The 20,047-nt window shown below is 47.3% G+C and overlaps 2 protein-coding genes across 11 annotated transcripts in view; both read left to right on the plus strand.

Annotated features, from left to right (window-relative positions):
* Cdk16 (cyclin dependent kinase 16) overlaps positions 1-10,412 on the plus strand; it is a 12,380-nt gene extending 1,968 nt beyond the window's left edge. The window contains exons 2-18 of one of the 10 annotated variants that reach the window (XM_033760175.1): positions 1,076-1,082; positions 3,925-4,132; positions 4,322-4,537; positions 4,738-4,871; positions 4,963-5,088; positions 5,184-5,240; positions 5,330-5,444; positions 6,038-6,132; positions 6,231-6,293; positions 6,548-6,671; positions 6,855-6,975; positions 7,084-7,181; positions 7,264-7,369; positions 7,438-7,501; positions 7,644-7,734; positions 9,473-9,550; positions 9,930-10,412. In XM_033760175.1, the coding sequence (XP_033616066.1) occupies positions 1,076-1,082; positions 3,925-4,132; positions 4,322-4,537; positions 4,738-4,871; positions 4,963-5,088; positions 5,184-5,240; positions 5,330-5,444; positions 6,038-6,132; positions 6,231-6,293; positions 6,548-6,671; positions 6,855-6,975; positions 7,084-7,181; positions 7,264-7,369; positions 7,438-7,501; positions 7,644-7,734; positions 9,473-9,550; positions 9,930-9,973 (1,747 nt within the window). In that variant the 3' untranslated portion in view covers positions 9,974-10,412. Of the gene's footprint in view, positions 1-1,075; positions 1,083-2,695; positions 3,689-3,924; positions 4,133-4,321; positions 4,538-4,737; positions 4,872-4,962; positions 5,089-5,183; positions 5,241-5,329; positions 5,445-6,037; positions 6,133-6,230; positions 6,294-6,547; positions 6,672-6,854; positions 6,976-7,083; positions 7,182-7,263; positions 7,370-7,437; positions 7,502-7,643; positions 7,735-9,472; positions 9,551-9,632 lie in introns of those variants that run through there. The other 9 variants (XM_033760172.1, XM_033760170.1, XM_033760171.1 and 6 more) reach the window with 9 other exon arrangements.
* Positions 10,413-14,062: 3,650 nt separating this feature from the next.
* The window catches only part of Usp11 (ubiquitin specific peptidase 11), a 16,375-nt gene continuing 10,390 nt past the window's right edge, over positions 14,063-20,047 (plus strand). The window contains exon 1 of the mRNA XM_010643514.3: positions 14,063-14,312. Within this exon, the coding sequence (XP_010641816.1) occupies positions 14,152-14,312 (161 nt within the window). The 5' untranslated portion in view covers positions 14,063-14,151. The remainder of the gene's footprint in view (positions 14,313-20,047) is intronic.

Genomic DNA, 20,047 nt, shown 5'->3' on the forward strand with positions numbered 1-20,047 from the left:
ATGGCAAAGCAGTGGAAGGGCCCAAGATGTGTAATGAGGACAGGATGATGGAAGACGGACCTGAGTCTGTGTGGGTATTATAATTGTGTATGTAAGTGTGGGGCAGTGACTTGAGGGAATTGTCTTAGCACTATAAGGCTGAGTGTGCTAAGGGTCAAGGTGAGGTGTGATTCTCCACTAGGAAAGGGAATATGAGACCCCAGAAGGTTCAGGATGATACTGTGTTTGGAGCTTTATTGACTGCTGTTGTGCATTTTGAGCCATAGCGCCACTTTGCCATTGAGGGGAGAGTCAGAGCAGCCCGAGGTTTGGAATATGCTAGTCAGCACAGAACAGAATATGCTAGTGAAGAAAGACAGTGTTCATGTCCGTAGGGCACTGGAGTGTGTTGAAGTTCCTGGAGTGCTGATGGGGTAGAACTGTGGAAGGAATCTGGTGTGTAGTAGGGGGATTAGGCCTATGAGGGGATGCAAGTGAACCAGCAGGGATTATGGCTGTGGAGGGGTTGAAGCAAAGAGTAGTAGAGGACAGGAACATGTGATAGCGTGGACGTACTAAAGTGGACTGTAACCATGTGTGTGCTAATGGGGGTCAGGGATGAATGGAGAGCTGTGTGCACTAATGAGGATCAGGCTGTTTTAGAATAGTGTGTTTTTGTGTCCCTGAGGAACAGAGCTGAGTAGTTAGTTCAGGGTGTGCTAAGGGGAGGCAGGACTGTAAGGTCCAGTCTGTGCTAATGATAAGGGTCAGGGTACAGTGAAGGTCATGCTTGGAAAGGTCCTGATTGTAAGTGAAACTAGCCAGGCACCTGCAAGTTTCACTTTGTCCTAATGCAATTCAGAGCTGTGTGAAGTCTGATAAGCACTCATTGAAGTCAGCTGTGGAGCACCCCAAGTGCAAATTAGGGTCCAAATCACATAGGGGAGCTGTAGGTTAATGGGAGGGAGTGCTATGAAGAAGCTAACAGGCATCTGGGCCAGGGAGCAGTTTAAGAATGTGATGGAAGCTGGGCGTGGTAGTGGCACTTGCCTGTAATCCCAACACTAGGGAGGCTGAGGCAGAAGGATTGCTGAGTGTTCGAGGCCAGCCTGGGCTACATAGTGAGTTTGAGGCTAGCCTGAACAACATAACATAGCGAGACTCTGTCTCTAACCAAAAACCAAAAGCAAACCAAAAAGAATGTGGTGGTAAGAGTTTCTTAGAGGGGACTGAGTGTATGTCAACAGATTTCATTGTAATAGGTTAGAGCTTTGAGTGCTGATGGGAGTTAGAGATAAAAGGAGACATCATGGGTGCTGATGGGAGTTAAGGTGCAGTGAGGCCACTTGAGAGTGGATGTGTATCCATGACTTTTGGACAGAATGGGGAGGTGTGTGCCTATGGAAGTAGTAGAGTGTGATGACTGTGTCTTCAATGTTCTATGTGGTATGAGGTGGTAAATATGCTTGAGTATGAGAGTAGTCTGAGGATGGATGTGAGTCCTTAGGGGTCAAGATGGACATAGGACCTTTTGGGGTGGAGCTGTATGTCCAGTTCCTTGCTGTGTCCTTCACTTATTCTGAAATCAATATGCTCAGAAAACTGAAATGATAATATTTAAAAGTTTTGCTGCATATAAATAAATGTCCAGGTGTCTCTGTTCACAGGAACCTGCTGAGCCCTCCCCCACTGGAAGTATTGTGTAATATACAGATTTTGTGTCCCATTTTCCTCAATCCCCCCAAAATTGAATTCCAGTGTGTCCAACCCTTGGGGGTTCCATTTAGAGGTCATGGACCCATGGTTCCTCCTGCCTCCCTTTCTAACCTACATTCAGTTCTACTTATGGTTCTTCCTAGCCCTTCTCCCTATTCCCTGTCACCCTATGGAAAACAACTGGGTATCTGTGCCATATGGGACACACAAGGTAGTCTTTGGGAGCTGGCCATGCTTCACCTTCCCCAGCCTTAGGTGCACTTTTTGGCCTCCAGCGTCGGAATTTTGTCGTCATTATCCTGAGTTCTCTGTGGTGGACCTCATCCCCTGAGGTCAGTCTTTCTGCTAGGCTGACCCCTCATCCTCTCTTGGGGGCAGTGAGTCCAGCCAGGCCGAAGAGGAGGTGGGAACTGCTAGGGTAAGCACTTGATTTCAAGGTAACAGATGACCCATTTCTCTCCTCAAATCCAGCCCCAGCCTCATCCTCGTCCTCCTATCTAGCTGTACTTCCCTTAGGCCCAGGGCCATCTTAGGCCCTGCTGTGAGTCCAGATGGTTCCTGGGCCATGTCTTTCCCCCTCCTTGCTGGCATAGAGCCCAGGAGGAAGCAGAAGAAGGCCAACCTAAAGCTTTTGATGGGCCTTTTCCCTCCAGCAGCCCATCTAGGCCATCTTTTTGTTGATTCCAGCATTCCTGGGCTAACTTGCTTGGGGTTGTTCATGAATAGTGGGGACTTACCACCTCAGGAGAGGTTGATCCTAGGCCCTCAGCCCCCTGATTCATTCATTTCTGCCACATGCACTTTTTTTTTTTTTTTTTTTTTTTTTTTTTTTTTTTTTTTTTTTTTTTTTTTTTTTTTTTTTTTTTTTTTTTTTTTTTTTTTTTTTTTTTTTGGTACCGGGGATTGAACTCTGGTCCTTGCGCTTGTGAAACAGGTGGCGGCACCACTGAGCTAAATCCCCGGCCCCACATGCACTTTTTGAGTGTCTATTCTGTGTCAGTCACTATTCTAGGTCCTCAGGATATAGCCGTGACCTAAACAGACAGAAATCTACTCTGGTGGAGCTGATCTAGTGGCCGTGAGGAGACAGACAGTAAAGAGCAAAGAAACCAATAAGTAGATGGTGTCATTTCTGAGGAGGTGATGAGTGCTGGGGGGAAATCACTGGCAAGGTGAGGGAGCTCAGAATGGTTGAGATTTTCAGTACGATTATTCATGGTGGCTTCATGAAAACATTTGAGCAATGGTCTGAAGAGGGTGGGGAATTAACTATTTCACAGCTGGAGAAAGGGTGTTCCAGGTACCAGGAACATCCAGTGCAAAGACCCCCTGAGGTGGGCCTCTACTGGGTGTAATTGCAGAACAGCAACTAGGAATGATCAAGGGGATGTTGACGCCTGATATATAATCAGGTGAAATAGGCTAAGAATGGTGGGCCACATTGAGGACTGGGGCATTGATTTGGAGTGAGATGGGAAATGTGGGGTACATTCTCAATTTGAGGAGAAATGTGACTTGGCTTATAAAAATACAGGGTCGGTCCTGTGGTTTCCAACTTGATCATACCTTTCCAGTGACCCTGAGGACAGCTGGTGTGCCCTGAGACACCCCCACAATCCCACCCAGGATCTCCTTCCCCCTACCTGGGTAGAGCAGTGGTATGGTCCTCTAGTCTCCATAACAATGGTTGCTGTGGGGAGGCAGGAGGGTCCCTGTGGCCTCAGAGAGCACTCTGCCTTGGTAGTTGGGGGTAAGGTGGGGCTGGTATCAGCAGAAGATGCCATTCTATAGGCACAGCCAAGGCCGTATCAATGGTCTCACTATTCTTGGCCAGCTCCTTGTTCCACCTATGGCTGGGTCTGTCACTGATGCTGCCCCTGAAGATGCGTGCTGTGGAGTTCTCTGCTCCCACAGTGAGGCTACCACTGTAGAGACCAACAATCCCCTGGTTGGGCCTTTGCCCTCAGTCAGCTACACAAGTCTGAGGATCCAGGTGCGCTACTCAGGAGTAGGTTCCCAAGGGGCTGGCTGTGGGTAGGCTGATAATGACAAGGGACTCTAACCTTGACATATTTCCAGAAATCCTGAGTTTTTCCGCGGGTCTGTAGTGGGTGGTTGGGCTCTAATACATGATCATGTCAATGCCTCCCACTGGGTTGTCAGAGGCTTTAAAGGGCTGTGGTGTTCAAGCTAATGTGGGCCCTTCTGTCTATCTGTGCCCCTGCTCAGGTCGCCATGGATCGGATGAAGAAGATCAAACGGCAGCTGTCAATGACACTCCGAGGGGGACGAGGCCTAGACAAGACCAATGGTGCCCCTGAGCAGATAGGCCTGGATGAGAGTGGCGGGGGTGGTGGCAGTGACCTTGGAGAGGCCCCCACATGCATACCTCCTGGTGAACCTCGCTGTGGACGGGGCCCACTCAGCTCTGCACCAGGTGGGTCCGCTGACTGTTCCCTATCCCCACCCTCAGTTCCCAGGTGCTGCCTTCCAGCCAAATTCCTGTAGAATTTTGTTGTTTTCATTTTCCTTTTTCCATTTTCTCCCCCTTCCATATTTTCTTTTTCAATACCCTCTTGTCTGTCTGTCTGTCCATTTGTGCCCCTTTCCTTGGCTTTGTGTCCAGGCCCCAGGGGGAGGAAGGGTTCCTTGCCTGTTGCAGCTGCCCCAAGGCTCCCTCTGCCCTTCTCCTGCACTCCGCGGTGGCCCTCCCAGGCCTCCCGGCGCCAGCCCGCCCTGGGCCTGCCTTCCCAGGGCTCTTGGCTACCTCTGCCGTCACCTGCCTTCTGGCCCTGGGCCAGCCGCAGTCTCAGCTCACCCCTGGAACGGGGTGCTCCACCAGGTGACTATTGCTCTCCCACTCTGTATAACCTGTCCTGGGCCTGCCTGGGCTTCCCTGGGCCCCACCACCCTCTCCCTGAGGGACTCCAGGCTGCTCCAGGGGCCATGTGCACATCTGGGTGTGATAAGGGAATACATTATGTGGGGGAGGGGGTTTTCTTGACCCCACCTGGCGTGCCCTCCTCCTTTCCCTGCCACCAGAGATTGTACATGAGGACTTGAAGATGGGGTCTGATGGGGAGAGTGACCAGGCTTCAGCCACATCCTCAGATGAGGTGCAATCTCCAGTGAGAGTGCGCATGCGCAACCACCCCCCACGCAAGATCTCCACTGAGGTGCTTAACCCTCATCCTGGTGATGGAGGAGCTGGAAAAGGGGGTTAGATCTGGAGAGGTGGAGCTCATGGTCCTGTTTCTTCCCTGGTAGGACATCAACAAGCGCCTGTCACTACCAGCCGACATCCGGCTGCCCGAGGGCTACCTTGAGAAGCTGACCCTCAATAGCCCCATCTTTGACAAGCCCCTTAGCCGCCGCCTCCGCCGTGTCAGCCTGGTGAGCACCTTCTGTTCCTGTCCTGTCCTCTTCTTCCTCCTTGTCTCCACTGCCTTCCCCTGAGTCTGCTTTAACCTGCTTCCTTCACCCTACAGTCTGAGATTGGCTTTGGGAAACTGGAGACATACATCAAGCTGGACAAGCTGGGTGAGGTGAGAGACAGGAGGCTCTTTTTAGGTTAGAGGTCAGTGGGAACTCTGCAGCCTCATAGTGCCACTTCTGTCACTTGCTCACATCCCAGGGTACCTATGCCACCGTATACAAAGGCAAAAGCAAGCTCACAGACAACCTTGTGGCACTCAAGGAGATCAGACTGGAACATGAAGAGGGGGCACCCTGCACGGCCATACGGGAAGGTACAGACCCCATTTCATCTGCCTTTAGGCTTTTCTTACTCCGATACACACACTTTCTCTGTGGTAAGGGCATAGAGGCTGGGGGTTCTGGGACATCTGCCCCCACCACTCTGGACTTTGTGAGAATGCCCATCGCCCACATATCCAGGTCATAATCAGGGTAATCAAAAATTTATGAATGAACCAAGGCAAGTGGACAAATTGCAAACCATGCTGCTCACTTTGGTGCTAAAAGTACACCTTAAAAGGCTCACAGTATTACATGGGATGGATTTTAATCACATAAAAAGTGGGTATACAAACCCAGCTTTACAATGTGCTGCTGGCCTGTGTGATGAGGGCTAGAGCAAGGCTCCTTGCCCAAAACACGTTGTGTAAATTCAGTGTCACATGAACCTGTGGCTGTAGTCCTGGGTCCCTGCATGGTACTCTTCTCTGGGCCTTATATTCCATATCTGGAACATGGGCACACTTCTTTCCTAAATAGCATGGGGAAAGAAGCAAACCTGGGCTCATCTATCTGGTTCTTATCCTCACCTTGGTCCTGGCGGCAGGCTTGACTCTTGCCCCATCCCATTCCCATGTTCCTGCAGTATCCCTGCTCAAGGACCTCAAACATGCCAACATCGTCACACTACATGATATCATCCACACAGAGAAGTCTCTCACCCTTGTCTTTGAGTACCTGGTAAGGTTGGGTAGCAGTGGGCCCTGGCAGGAGGTGGGCAGGTGGTCAGCAGCCACACGATGTGATCTTCATTCCTGTACTGTCTCTTTTCTCTTCAGGACAAGGACCTGAAGCAGTACCTGGATGACTGTGGGAACATCATCAACATACACAATGTGAAAGTGGGTGTGGGGCAGGAAGCAGGGGCAGGAGGGGGCCCCCATTCACCCACTCCACCTCACCCTACAGATCCCCAAAAGCAGCCTTTTTCCATTAGGCTTTTTTGCTGGGAGCCTGGAGGGCATTGAGAATCTATCTTTTTTTGTGTGACTTAGCTCAGGGCTTGGTGTCTGTTTGGGAGGGATTGATGCCTGCTTGCCAGGGGTTGGACTGCTGGATACTCTTTGACCTCTGCCTGCTATTCCTGGGTCCCCAGCTGTTCCTGTTCCAGCTGCTCCGTGGTCTGGCCTACTGCCACCGGCAGAAGGTGCTACACCGAGACCTCAAGCCCCAGAACCTGCTCATCAATGAGAGGGGAGAACTCAAGCTGGCTGACTTTGGTACCACCAGTCTCCCACTTCCTGTTGATCCCCCAGCCATACTCTCTTCCTGTGACTGCCTAGCTAGTCTCATGCCTTCAGCCTCTCCAGACTTTATCTAGGGCACCCTCAGTCCAAACTATCCTTTCCCTCAGACTGCCAATGGTCTCATTTTTCCAGCTGCCCCTTCTCTTCAATTCCTAGGCCTGGCCCGGGCCAAGTCAATCCCAACGAAGACCTACTCCAATGAGGTAGTGACACTTTGGTACCGGCCCCCTGACATCCTGCTTGGGTCCACGGACTACTCTACACAAATTGACATGTGGTGAGGAGAGGTGAAAGTGTAGCAGTGGCCAGGCAGTGAAGGGGGTGGCTTCATTACAACAGTCACCTAGCTGGTTGCCTCCTTATTTACTGTGCCTTCCCTGCCCAGGGGTGTAGGCTGCATCTTCTATGAGATGGCCACAGGCCGGCCCCTCTTCCCAGGCTCCACGGTGGAGGAACAGCTGCACTTCATCTTCCGCATCTTAGGTGAGGAGGCATATACCCTAGGAGCTGTGACAACATGCAAGGAGGACCAGAGATGTTTGGAGTAACTCTTCTTTCCTGTCAGGAACCCCAACTGAGGAGACATGGCCAGGCATCCTGTCTAACGAGGAGTTCAAGACATACAACTACCCCAAGTACCGAGCCGAGGCCCTTCTGAGCCACGCACCCCGGTGAGGCTGCTGGGTGGGTGGGTGAGTGGGTATTAGGGGTCAGAGTGCCCAAACTCGACGTAAAGCAGGTCCCCTTGTCCTTGCGGTAGACTTGATAGCGACGGGGCTGACCTCCTCACCAAGCTGCTGCAGGTGAGAATACATTTCTGGACCAGCCTTGGGTGTGGGGGGATTCCAGGTATGGGGAAACAAACCCCCCAGGGTAGGATCTGAGGCAGACAAGAAAAAAGACCTATTTGTTGAAAATACCAATATACCCTCCTCCCCCAACTAGTTTGAGGGCCGAAATCGGATCTCTGCAGAGGATGCCATGAAACATCCATTCTTTCTCAGCCTGGGGGAGCGGATCCACAAACTTCCTGACAGTGAGTGGAGCAGGGGAATGGTTGGGCTGAGGCAGGGACTGTGGGAAACAGACTGCTGGGCACAGCTGAGCAGGTTGTGTAGGGTTCCGGCTGTGCCATCTCTAAGGAGGAAGGGACATCCTCGTTGACATGTGTGATAGGTTATCTTTATTATAAAAATTCTTTTTAGTTTTCAGTTCCTTTTCCTTTCATGAAAATTTTCAAAACATACAGTACATAAAAATAAATACCACTGGGCATGGTGCATATGCCTGTAATCCCAGCAATTGGGAGGCTGAGGCAGGAAGATCGCCACAAATTCCAAGCCGGCCTGGTTTGCATAATGAGTTTGAGGCCAGCCTGAACGATATGGTGAGACGCTGTCTCAGAACAATGCAATAAAACTTTAATTTTTAAAAATAGACATTTCCTTTAATATATATGGTACAAAATATACAGTTTACAAGTGTTTTCACAAACTAAACACACCCATGTAACTGTGTGAACAATAGATGCTCCCCCAGAGCTCCTCACCTTGTGTTATTCTAGTCCCCCTTCCCAATAGGAACCGCTGTTTTGATTTTTTTCCTTATTTTGGGGTGAGGGGTTTGGTACCAGGGATCAAACTTGGGACCTTGCACTTGTGAGGTAGGCATAGTGCCACTGAACTAAATTCCTGGCCAGAATATTTTTCTAGTACTTGAGATGCAACCCAGGGCCTTGTGTGTACTAGGCAAGCACTGTAGCACTGAGCTACTCCTCTAAATCCTGCTGTTTTCAGTCCTACTGGTTTTTTTTTTGTTTGTTTTTGTTTTTGTTTTTGTTTTTTGTACTGGGGATCAAGGCAGGTGGCAGAACCACTGAACCAAATCCTGGGCAGTCTACTGTTTTGATTCCTAACAGCATAAGTAAGTTTGCCCTGCCCTTGCACTTTATAGAAATAGAATCATAATGGGATATTCTCTTCATATTAAAAAAACCTTTTTGGGCTGGGGATTTAGCTCAGTGGTTCCACTGCCTGCCTTGCAAGCATAAGGACCCGAGTTTGATCCCCAGTACCAGAACAAAACAAAAAACAAAAAAAGCTTTTTAATATAGACATTTCCAAATTATACATACTTATATATTAGATAAAACAATATGATGGGCCACATGTACTCCATCAACTTATCAGCTGGTGGCAAAACTGGTTTTCTTTATTTCCCTCTGATTATTTTGTATCAAACCCAATCCCAGGTATCATATTCATCCTTAATTTCAGCATGTATGTATAAAAGACTTTTAAAAATAACTGTCATCATCATACCTAAAAAAATGGCTCACCAGTCTTCTCACTGGATTAGTATATAAATCAAATCCCCAAGCCCCTCGTGATAGCCCATGCCTGTAATCCCAGCACTCTGGGGGGTTGAGGCAAGGAGGATAGCCTTGAGTTCAAGGCCATGCTAAACTGCATAGCGAGACCCTGTCTCAAAAAAATAAAAATAAAAAATAAATCCCCAAATACTACCCATCCTTGGACATAACAGATGGTACTTGTAATACCATATCATACCTGACACATCCAGTTAATGATTTCTTTGTTTCATGCAGTATTCCATATCCCATCTCCTCTAGTAGTGGGAATTATTTGACAGATTAAAGTCAAACCTCTCAAAGCAGGGGCAACTCATTTTAATTCCCACAGTGAGGTCACGTGGGGGGTGGTCCTGGATAGCCCCATGAGTCACCCCCACATCTGTGTCTCCTCCACCCACAGCTACTTCCATATTTGCACTAAAAGAGATCCAGCTACAAAAAGAGGCCAGCCTTCGGTCCTCATCAATGCCTGACTCAGGTAGGTATGCTCCCACATCTCCCTCTCCCTCACCCACCAACCTGCTTGCCTACCAACAGCCGTCGCTCTGCTTTCCCTGCAGGCAGGCCAGCTTTCCATGTGGTGGACACCGAGTTCTAAGCCACGTTCTAAGCCACAGACCGAGGCCCCAGCAGGCAGCAGCTGGAGGGATGCCACTCCCCTCACAGGGCAGCCCCAACTGCATTCTCCCTGCTTGCTGCTTGTTTACCTGCCTGAGCCACGCTCGCCTGCCCACTTGTTCCCTGGCATCTGCCCAAACATCCTACCATTGGCCTGTCAACCCACCCATTGGCCTGTCTGCTGGGTGCTAACAAAGCTCTCATCACCCCTCTGCTTGGTCTGTCTCTCTCTGTCTCAGTAGTTGCCGGCGGACAGCATGGCCGTGGCAGCCTCCCACACTGAGGCCAGGCCTACCCCTCCTCGTCATACCCTCCCCCACGACCACTATCCCTCGGCCAGCCAGGGGCTCTCGACTCAACACAAGAAGGTAGAGGTGCCTTGGGTCTTAGGCATCCTCTGCCTGCTTTCCTGCCTGTCTCACCTGCCTCATGTTGTGTGGGCCTTTTTTGTTTGTTTGTTTGTTTCATTTGTTGTTTTTTTTTTAATATTTTAAATGAGGTTTTCATTCTTTTAAATGCAATATCTCTGTATACAGACTGGCTGGGCCCCACCTCCCTGTGTGTGGTCCTCCCACAGTATTTTGTGCAATGAAGCCCCACTCCCAGCCTTTCAGAGGCAGGGCCACACACAGCCCCTATTTGGAACCCTGACTATACCAGACCCTGGGATTGGCTATGGGAAAGCATGCCTCTGCCACTCGCCTTCCTCCTCCCCACCTGCTATCCCCAGCCACAGGGGGATCTGGGAACTATTGGGGATTCTGGGAGATGGACAAGGTGGGGCCCCACTCTTCCTCCTGCAGTCCTGTAGCCAGGGCCTCCTTCCTTCTCAGGGTCTCCCCAGCCCAGCCCTCCTGCCCTTTCCCACTTGGTGCTGTTGAGTAGGGGCCCTGCCAGGAACTGAACAACTCAGTGAGGAGCCATAGTGTGTATATGTGCACAAGCAGGGACAGAGGGGCATATGGGGGTTGCGCCCGGGCACTGCCCCCTAACCCCTGGGAGGGTGAGGCAGGGCAGGGACAGTCTCCAGGGTCAGTCCCTGGATGGGTGGTTACCTCCCCTTCCTCTACTCTAAGCCCTGGGGCCCTTAAATGGGGTGGGAGGGCAGGGGTGGGAGCCCTCCTAGTGGGATTTGGGGGGTTGGGTTCCTGAATGCACCATAATCGCTGTATGAAATATTAAAAGTCTAAAATGAAAAGCCTGATTGCAAATCCCTGTAAGGGGGTGGGGCTCAAGCTGGGGTGATTGCTAGGACCTTGAATTCATATCTGGTCCCAGTCATCTGAAAGTGCATCAGAGTGGGCCAAGGACATAGCGCAAGCATGAAAAAGGCCTCTGAGGGATTGCACACATAATGGTGGAATGGTTGAAGCAGGCAGGGCAGGAGGACTAGGTTGATAGGCTGAGAATCAAACAGAAAGAGGAGTTAAACTTATCCAGCAATATGAGGAATCCTGATAGGGTGGAGGCAAGAGGAAATAGAGTGGCTAAAGGTCACTGGGGGACCCAGTGGAACCAGGGTGGGTAGAAGAGGCAGGCCCAGTGTGACCACTACATACCCAACTACAACACTATGAAGAAGGCTAATTGGAGAGGGAATGAGGGGAGGGTAAATTTTTTTTAAGAGTGGGAAGATACTTATTGGTAGGAAATCTGCTATGGGACAGGAGGGGTCCCGAGAGTGGAGCCAGGGGCCCCACTTTACAGAGAAGTTTATAGGGTGAAACCCATGTGGGTACAACATGGACCACAGCCGTTAGCATCCAGTCCTTAGGTGGTGGTGTCCAATTGGGAAGAAAGGTAATGAGCATGGAAGGAAAGAACAAGATTCTCCCAGGAAGTAGGGATCCAGAGGTTGCTGCTCACCACCAGGGTGGCTGACACTTGTCTAGGCTTTGTTAGGCCTGGTGTTTGCTCTCTGAGGAAGTGTGCAGGTCTGGTCAGCTTGTCTTTATCCTGAGGCCCAGTTTTCAGCCAGTGTGTCTCCGGGACAGCTGCGGTGTGTCTCATCTTCGTCCTGACTCTCAAGCACACAGCCCTAACTGATTGATCATCTGTGGTATTCCTACCTAACTCTTCCATCTGTAATTCCAGTGTTTGGGAGGCTGAGGCAGGAGGATCCCTGTGAGTGCCAGGCCAGCCTGAGCTACATAGACCCTGTCTCAGAAGAAGAAAAAACCTCAAATCAGCTGTATTTGAAAGCAGTACCTGTCCTTTTAAAAATTTTTTTTGATTTTTTGGTACCAGGGATCAAACTTGGGACCTTGGGCTTGCAAGGCAGGCAGCAGAACCACTGAGCTAAATCCCCAGCCCAAAAGCAGTCCTTTTAAAAATTCTTACTGATGTGCTGGGGAACAAACCCAGGACTTTGCATGGCTAGGGAAAGTGCTCAGGATCCCCAGCCCATCAGTCTTTCCTGGCTATGACACTGGACTGGAAGAGCAGGCAGCTAAGCCGGGCCTGGTTGCACACGCTTATAATCCCCACAGTCTGGGAGGCTGAGGCGGGAAGACCGTAAATTAAAGCCCAGCCTTGGCAACCAAGTGAGTTGGCAAGATCCTGTCCCAGAATAAAAAAGGAGCTGAGGTGGGGCTCAGTGCAGAGGCCCTCTATTCAGTCTCCAGACCAGAATGGAAAGAGTAGGTGTTTGTACTCAGAGCCCTGTGTGTGGACAACCAGTGCCATCCAAAGCAAGTGACCATGCCACAGTCTAGAGAAGTTTGCATCTTTGAGATGAGCTTCAGCCAGTTTTTTTTTGTTTTTTTTTTTCATTTGCGAGACAGTCTCACTTTGGAGTATAGGCTCAAATACCATTGTCTTTGGGGACTCCCAAGTGAAAAGGGTGTTCCTTTTTCCCCCACAGGACTTACCCAACTGAGTATGTGACCCCTCATCTGTGACAGGTCTGGGCTGGGACTGGAATGATAGTAATAAAGACACAATCCCTGCCCCACAAAGCTTAACTAAAAATAGGTAAATTATGAGGAGGGTTGAAATTGTACAAGGAGACAGACCTGTATACACATGGGCCTAGAGATATGAAAAAGCAGTTTGTTCTTGTACTTGGCAACTGGGTGGTAATAGTGAAGGAATCACCTAAACAGCCTTTAAATCATGAGCCTGTCTCCAGGGAGTTTGTAGGATGGCCAGGTGGGGACAGACAATAGGCTGGTAGATGCAAGGAGCCAGAGATTAATACTAAAATCACCACCAATCAGGAGGGCTGGGAGCCCTACCAGAAAAAAGGGTAACAGTATACTGCAGTGGTTCTCAACCAGAGACTCCTTTAACCCCCAGGATATCTGGTAATGTCTGGAGGGAGATACTGGTACTGAGGTTGGTACTGAGGGGTATACCAGTGTCTAATGATAATGCCACAAATGCAGCTGAAGAGCCTGAGATACACCCTGCTGAGGTTAATAAACCCTGGGGCCAAACTGGGAGCGGTCACCTGCCTCCACAGCCTGGGCTACATAGTGAGTTTAAGGCCAGCTTGAACTACATAGTGAGACCTTGTCTCAAACAACAACAAAAACAAAAAAAGAAACCCTGGGGCCTAGTGCATTGATTGTCTAATTTTTGGTTTTGTGGTCCCTTTATAAATATTGAGGATACCCAAAGAGCCTTTGCTTATGTCAGTAGCCTCTGGATAATTCCCCTCTACACTCATAAGATTGAAAAAGTATTGTGAAAACAGTTTTGATTTTGATTTTGTGAAGCCCCTGAGAGAGGTTTCTCTGGCCTGATATTTACGGTCTCAGCTTTGGAACCAGAGTTCCTAAGTTGGAACCACAGCTCCAGCACTGAACTAGATGGGGGGACAAGGGAGTTAATTCTGGCCCTCAGCGACTATATTGTTGCCAATGGGGACAAAGAGAGTACCTGCTGCCTGAGGCTACTATTTTTGTCCAACAAAGCACTTAGATTGGGCAGAGGACTAGCTATTTATTGCTGTGAGTCCAACAAACAACAGCACTTGGGGCTGACTGCTTAGGCGTAGGTGGCTCTCTGGAGGGAGAGACCTCCTTTGCATTGGGTTTTGATGAATGAGAAGGGTAGTGCAAAGAAAGGAGGGCACGGCGAGGCTATGCCCAACAAAAATGCCGCTCCCAGGGTTGGGATCTGTAGTCCTTGGCAGAACATAGGGTAGGGACAGCTGGGTGCGTTTGTGAGTCCCCTGAGGCTTCCCCAACTTGCCCATCATGCAACCTTTTGCCCTAACTCTACCTGGCGTTAGACTCTTTTGCTTAGTTTCCAACTGCAAGTTTTACCTCGGGTATTGGCCGCACAGATTAAAGCGCACGGCCTGATAACCTGCCTAGTCCTTTGACGCATCCAAGCGTTGGGCCCCTTTCCTGTTTGGGGGGCTCTACTTCCGTTTCCGGTATCAGCATCCGGAAGTGGCTGTTGAGGGTCTTCCTCCGGTCTTCAGTTGCACTGGTAGTCAGAGAACGGACGGCGATGGCGGCGGTCACAGCGGACCCAGCCGCCGCTGCCTTTGCGGCAGCCGCTGAGGACAGAGAGGCACAGCGTGAGGAGATGCCTGGCCTGGAAGAACAGTGGAACCAAATCGAGAATGGCGAGAGTGGGCGTGAGCGTCCACTGCGGGCCGGCGAAAGCTGGTGAGGAGACTAGGCTGCAGCGAACCCCTGGCTAAAGGGACTGTGGGGGCGTTGGCGACCGCGGGGGATTTGGAAGCCGAGGTCTGAGGACGAACCGCTGCGGGGTCGAGGCCGAGGGACAGCGGGCGAGAGGGGCGGGGAAGCGCTTGTGAATGAATCACAGCGTCTGGGAAGGAGGCGGGACCAGTGTGGTGCGGGCTGAAGGCTGAGAATAAAATGGGGTTTATATGTGGTGCAGGCGGGGCCTGAGAGGAGAGTGCAGTGCTGAGGAGACCTGTGAGGAAAAACTGGGAGAGAGGCGGGCCCTGTAACGTAGGACGGAGGGCGTGCCCAGCATAACTTGAAAGTAGTGTCGGAGTGAGGAGCAGTGAGCCGCCCGCCATTGCTCTCGGGCGCGTGCAAACTGGGCGAGCTTTGTGACATTCGCTGAAGGCAGAATCGGGAGCCAATGGCTGTGCGTTGGGGGAGGGAGCAAAGGTTTAGGTCGGGAAGGAGCTTGGCGCCTTGGAAAGCGGCCCGGCGTTTGACGCAATCAAGGGGGCGTGGCTCGAGGCCTAGGAAAGGGCGAGGAGGCTGTGCTTAAGGCAGAAAATGGCGCCTTTGAGTGAGTAAAGTTTGTGGTAAGGCGAGGAGGTCATTTACTCCGGCGGAGGTTTTCGTCTAGGAGGAGAGAAAGTACAGGTGATTAGCACAGGAGAGACCTTAGATATTAATTTTTTTTTCGATTTAAGTACTTCTTTAATCAGGAGAAAATTCTTATTTAAAAAGGCAATCCACATCTTGATAAATCATCTAGTTTTAATAATTTCCTTGCTAATTAGTGTTTCTTGAAATTCACTGCTTTTGGATTTTTAATTTCTCCCGAGTTGCATCCCGTTATTTAAATTGTGAAATATGGGGCCGGTCGTGGTGGTGAACGCCTGTAATCCCAGCACTGGGAGGCTGAGGCAGGAGGATTGCTGCGAGTTTGAAACCAGCCTGGGCTATATAGTGAGTTCAGGACCAGCCTGAACTACATGGCAAGATCCTGTCTTAACACCCCCCCACACACACACACCACCAAATTGTGAAATACAAAGACCTACAGAAATTATAGTATAAAACGTTTACTGCGCCCAGATTGACGGACATCATATTAAAATAAGTGGTCTAGCCCGGGGATTTAGCTCAGTGGTTCTGGCGACTGCTTCACAAGCGCAAGGGCCAGAGTTGGATCCCTGGTACCAAAAAAATAAAATAAATGGTCTGTACTCTTCAAAAATGTGAAGGTCGTGAAAGACAAAGGCTGAAGAACTGTTCCACAATGAAGAAATTAATGCAGTTTAACAAGTCATAACTAAATACAACATGTGATCCCCGATTGGATCCTAGAACAGAGGAATACATACATTGTTCAAAAGGGTTTTTTTCCCCCTCATAAGTCTTTTCTCACTGTAAAATTCAATGGAGAAATCTGTGACAATCGACTAAGGCAGGTAGACTAGATGGTAATATTAATTCCTTGATTTTGATCATTGTATTATGGTTATGATCTAGAATATCTTTGTTTTTACAACATACTGAACATTTTAGGAACAAAGAACCAACTTATTCTTAAATGGTTGAAAAAATAGCATATGTAAAAATGCATGTACAGGGTAGCAGGGAGATGATGGCCTAAGTATGCAAAATTTCATCTAGACAAGAACTAATTCAAGAGATTTATTGTACATGGTGATTATAGTTAATCTATTGTATATGTGAAAGTTGCTAAGAGTAGATTTTAAATGTTCTCATCCCAAAAAGGAGAGTATGTGATGTAATGGATATGTTAATTAGCTTGATTGTCTTTCCATAATGTATACATGTCAAAACATCATGCTGTACACCATAAATGCACAATTTTTGTCATTTTAAAATAAATAAAACACCCCAAATGCATATAAAGAAATAATAATGGGTAAATTGTTAGATTTGGGGAACTTGGATGAAAGGAACATGAAGTCTTTGTATTATTTTTGCCATTTTTTTCTCTATTTCAAAGCAAAAGAAAGAATAATAAAATAAAAATGTGTGACTTCACCACCCAATTTAAGATTTAGAACACTGCCCTAGGAAATCTTTTTGTGCCCCTTCTGGATGGAAATTTCCCTCCCTGCCCCATGAAAAGCTTTTCACGATCTTTAATAGTTTTACCACCCATGTATGCATTTCTAAATAGTATTTGTTGTCTCAGCTTTCTCATTATATATACAAAGTCATGTTTTATATATGAAAATTATGCTAGATATATATTGTAAGCCCTTGACAAGATCATACTTGGTATCCATGCAACATCATTTATGATGTTGTTAACTTTGATTGTTTGGTTAGGATAGTGTCTGCCAGATTTCTCAACTGTGTAGGTACCATTTTCCTCTTTACATAAGTAGTGATTCTTTTAAAAACATATATCATGTTCATCTAAAATCCTTATAATGATGTACAGGGCTCCGTTAGGCTGGTCCTCTCCTTCCATTCTGATTCCTTCTGGAATCTCTTTGATTAACACTCCCCTCCCTTAGGGGTTGGTTGGCCATATTGTGTTGAACTGTTGCTGTTCTTTAAACACGTCAAGCACTAGGATCTTTTCCAGTGAGGCTTGCCCACTTTACAGAGTTCTTCAATAATACCAGTGAAATGTCTATCCCATTTACTAGGGAGAGTCCCCAAATTGGGACTGCAAAACTAAGCAGTGTTTTTCTACCATTATATCATAGCTCTCCAGCATGGAAGAGAAAGTCTCAATATATTGTAAAAATAAACAACAAGAACTAGAATGTTTTATAGCTGATTTGAGGATGCCCCAAGGCTTTGATTCTTACCCTTTCCTCCCTTCCCAACCTTGTCATTGTCATGATTGTGACACTGGTGATAGGACATGAAATCCTTGCCAGTACCCTTTAAAATTGTTCCACCAGTACTGGGTTTCTTTTTAGGGTGAAGAAAAATCACAATAAGGTAGAGGTTGTGGTTGCATAATATTGTGAATGTACTAAATGCCACTGAATTGTTCATTTTAAAATGGTTTAATTTTATGTTCTGTGAATTTCACCTCATTAAAAAAATTACCACACCAGTGTCGGTTCAGTATTGAAGCCATTTTGTCTCTGCTCTGGTGGGTATTACTATGGAATATTTTTGCTAAACTTTTTTTATGCTTTTTTATTTGAAAATTTTGAGTTTCTTTAATTTGCCTTCTATTTTATAGGGGTTTGCAGCACCAGTCAGGCAATGTGTGTTTATAAAGCATTTTGAAGGCGCGTACTAACCCCAAATTATACACCTTGTGTATTTGTACCTTTTCTGTTTGTCACTTGGCAGATCTGGACAAGGGCAACTAGTTAATGGGGTGATCTGAGCTGATTGAATTTACAAGAGAAGCATATATTTTAAGAGTAAATTCAAATCTATGATAGTGTAGCTTCCTTAGAAATGTTTAGTTTTTCTTTTTGACAGTGAATCACCTACAAACACAATGAAATCCAAAATAGCCAAGGGCGCCTGGGAGGTCTGGGCAGAGGTGGATAGCTGCCTAACAGGCAAGCAGTCATAGTGTTCTTATTCAGGTGAAGGAAGGGAGGTGGTTGGGTTCAGAAAATTATAGCAATGGACACTTGCAAGGGAAAAGATACTTACAGAGTGTGTGCACACGTATATGCACATAATAGGGGTGGAACCCAAGGCCTTGTGTATTTTAGACAAGCGCTGTACCACTGAGCTATATCCCTAGCCCTGAACTAGCTCACTCCTTTTCTTTTCTCCTTCCCTCTTTCTTTTTACTTCCTTTTCTCCTCTTCTCTCCCCACGCCCATTTCCCATCTCCCTATCTTCCTTATCTTTCCTGCCTCTGTGTGTGTATGTGTGCATAGATGTGTATATGTGCATGTTCACATGTGCTGGGGATTGATCCCAGAACCTTTAATACTTACATTCCCAACCCTTTCTGTGTTGCAACGGGATCTTGCCAAGTTGCTAAATTGCCTAGGTTTGGTTTGAACTTTTGATCCTCCTTCCTCAACCTCCCAAGTGCTGGTATTATAGCCCTGTGCCACCAAGCCCAATTTAAACTTTCTCTTTGATGTGTTTTTCTTTTTGGTTTTGTTTCTTTGGAAACTGTTGTGCTGTGTAGTTCAGACTGTCCTTGAACTCACTATGGCCTTGAACTTGCAGTGATCCTCCTGCCTCAGCCTTTGTGTGTGCCACCATGCCCAGCACTGATACGCCTTAAAAAAAGTTTACTTGGAAAGTAAAAGCTCTTATAAAAATTCAATTTAATTAAAATTTGGAGAATTTTAGTTAAAAATGTTTGTTCTTCTTGTCTTCCTATAATGGGCGAGGGAACAAATCTTTGTGTTATTTCCCAAAGATAGTTTTTTTTTTCTTTTTTATTGGTATATTTTATATAATACTTTTTTTTTTTTTTTGGTACTGGGGATCGAACTTGGGACCTTGCATTTGTGAGGCAGGCAGTGGAACCACTGAGCTAAATCCTCAGCCCTCAAGCTTATCCTTCTTTGTGGCAGAGTAGTACTCCATTATATAAATAAACCACATCATCTTCATCCATTCACCAGTTGATGGGCGTTTGGGCTGTTTCCAAGATTTAGCTATTACAAACTGTGCTGCTGTAAACATAAATGTGCATATATTGCTGTGGTATGATGCTTTTAATTTCCCAAAGATAGTTTATGTGTAACAGTATTTTATCGTCCTGAATTTGGGAAAGACAAATCAAGAATAGTTTTAAAAGACAATTTTTTTCTTTCTGTTTTTTGAAACAGTCTCAGTATGTAGTTCAGGCTGGCCTTGAACTCCTTATGTAGCCCCGGCTGGCCTTGAACTCAAGATTCTCCTGCCTCAACCTTCCTAGTGCAGGAATTACAGATGTGCTGCACCATAACTGGCAAGATTTAAATTCTAAGTAAAGACAAAAAATACAATTTTGAGGGCCAGGGAGGGTTTTATTTAGGTCAGCAGCACAGCGCCTGCCTGGCAAGTGCAAGGTCCTGCGTTCAATCCCTGTACCAAAAAAACAAAGCAATTTTCTAACAAAAACAGTGATAGACAACAAAGGCTAATAGGAGCTAAATGTTTTTAAACCACTGAATTTCTTCAAAGGTGAGTCAAAGTATTTTTTAAAAAATGAGTCAAGTATGTTGTCTCAGTTACTTTTCTTGTTGCCAAGACAAAATACCTGACACCCAAAGTTAAAGGAAGAAAGGTTTATTATGGCTCACATTTTGTAGAGGTTTCAGTCTATAATCATTTGGCTCCAGGGCAGGTTGGCATGGCAGAGAGGCATCTCAAAGGGGAAACAGTTCATAGTAGGCAGAAAGCAGCAAAAGCAGCCATGCAGGAAACATCAAGCAATGACTGTCTTTCTGTCCTTTATATTGTATCCAGGCTACAGGCCCTTAGGGTTGTAACACTCACACCCGGGGTGGACCTTCCCATTATCCACACTCAGAACTGTGCCAAACCAATTAGTGAACTAATTTAGTAATCACACACCCTTGACCCCAGCATCACATACTCCAACCAACTACCTCTGAAAAAGCCCCACCTATAACCACATGAGACTTTGGGGGGACATGTAGACAGAAGCCATAACGTGTCAAAAAGCATTGAGAGTTAACAGTAATTTGGTGATATAGGAATTTCTAGTCAGGGCACAAATAAATGTCATTTTACAGAAAAGGACTATATATATATAT

The sequence above is a fragment of the Fukomys damarensis genome, unplaced genomic scaffold, assembly GCF_012274545.1.
Source record: "Fukomys damarensis isolate Sample0158 unplaced genomic scaffold, DMR_v1.0_HiC HiC_scaffold_39, whole genome shotgun sequence".
Lineage (NCBI taxonomy): Eukaryota > Metazoa > Chordata > Mammalia > Rodentia > Bathyergidae > Fukomys > Fukomys damarensis.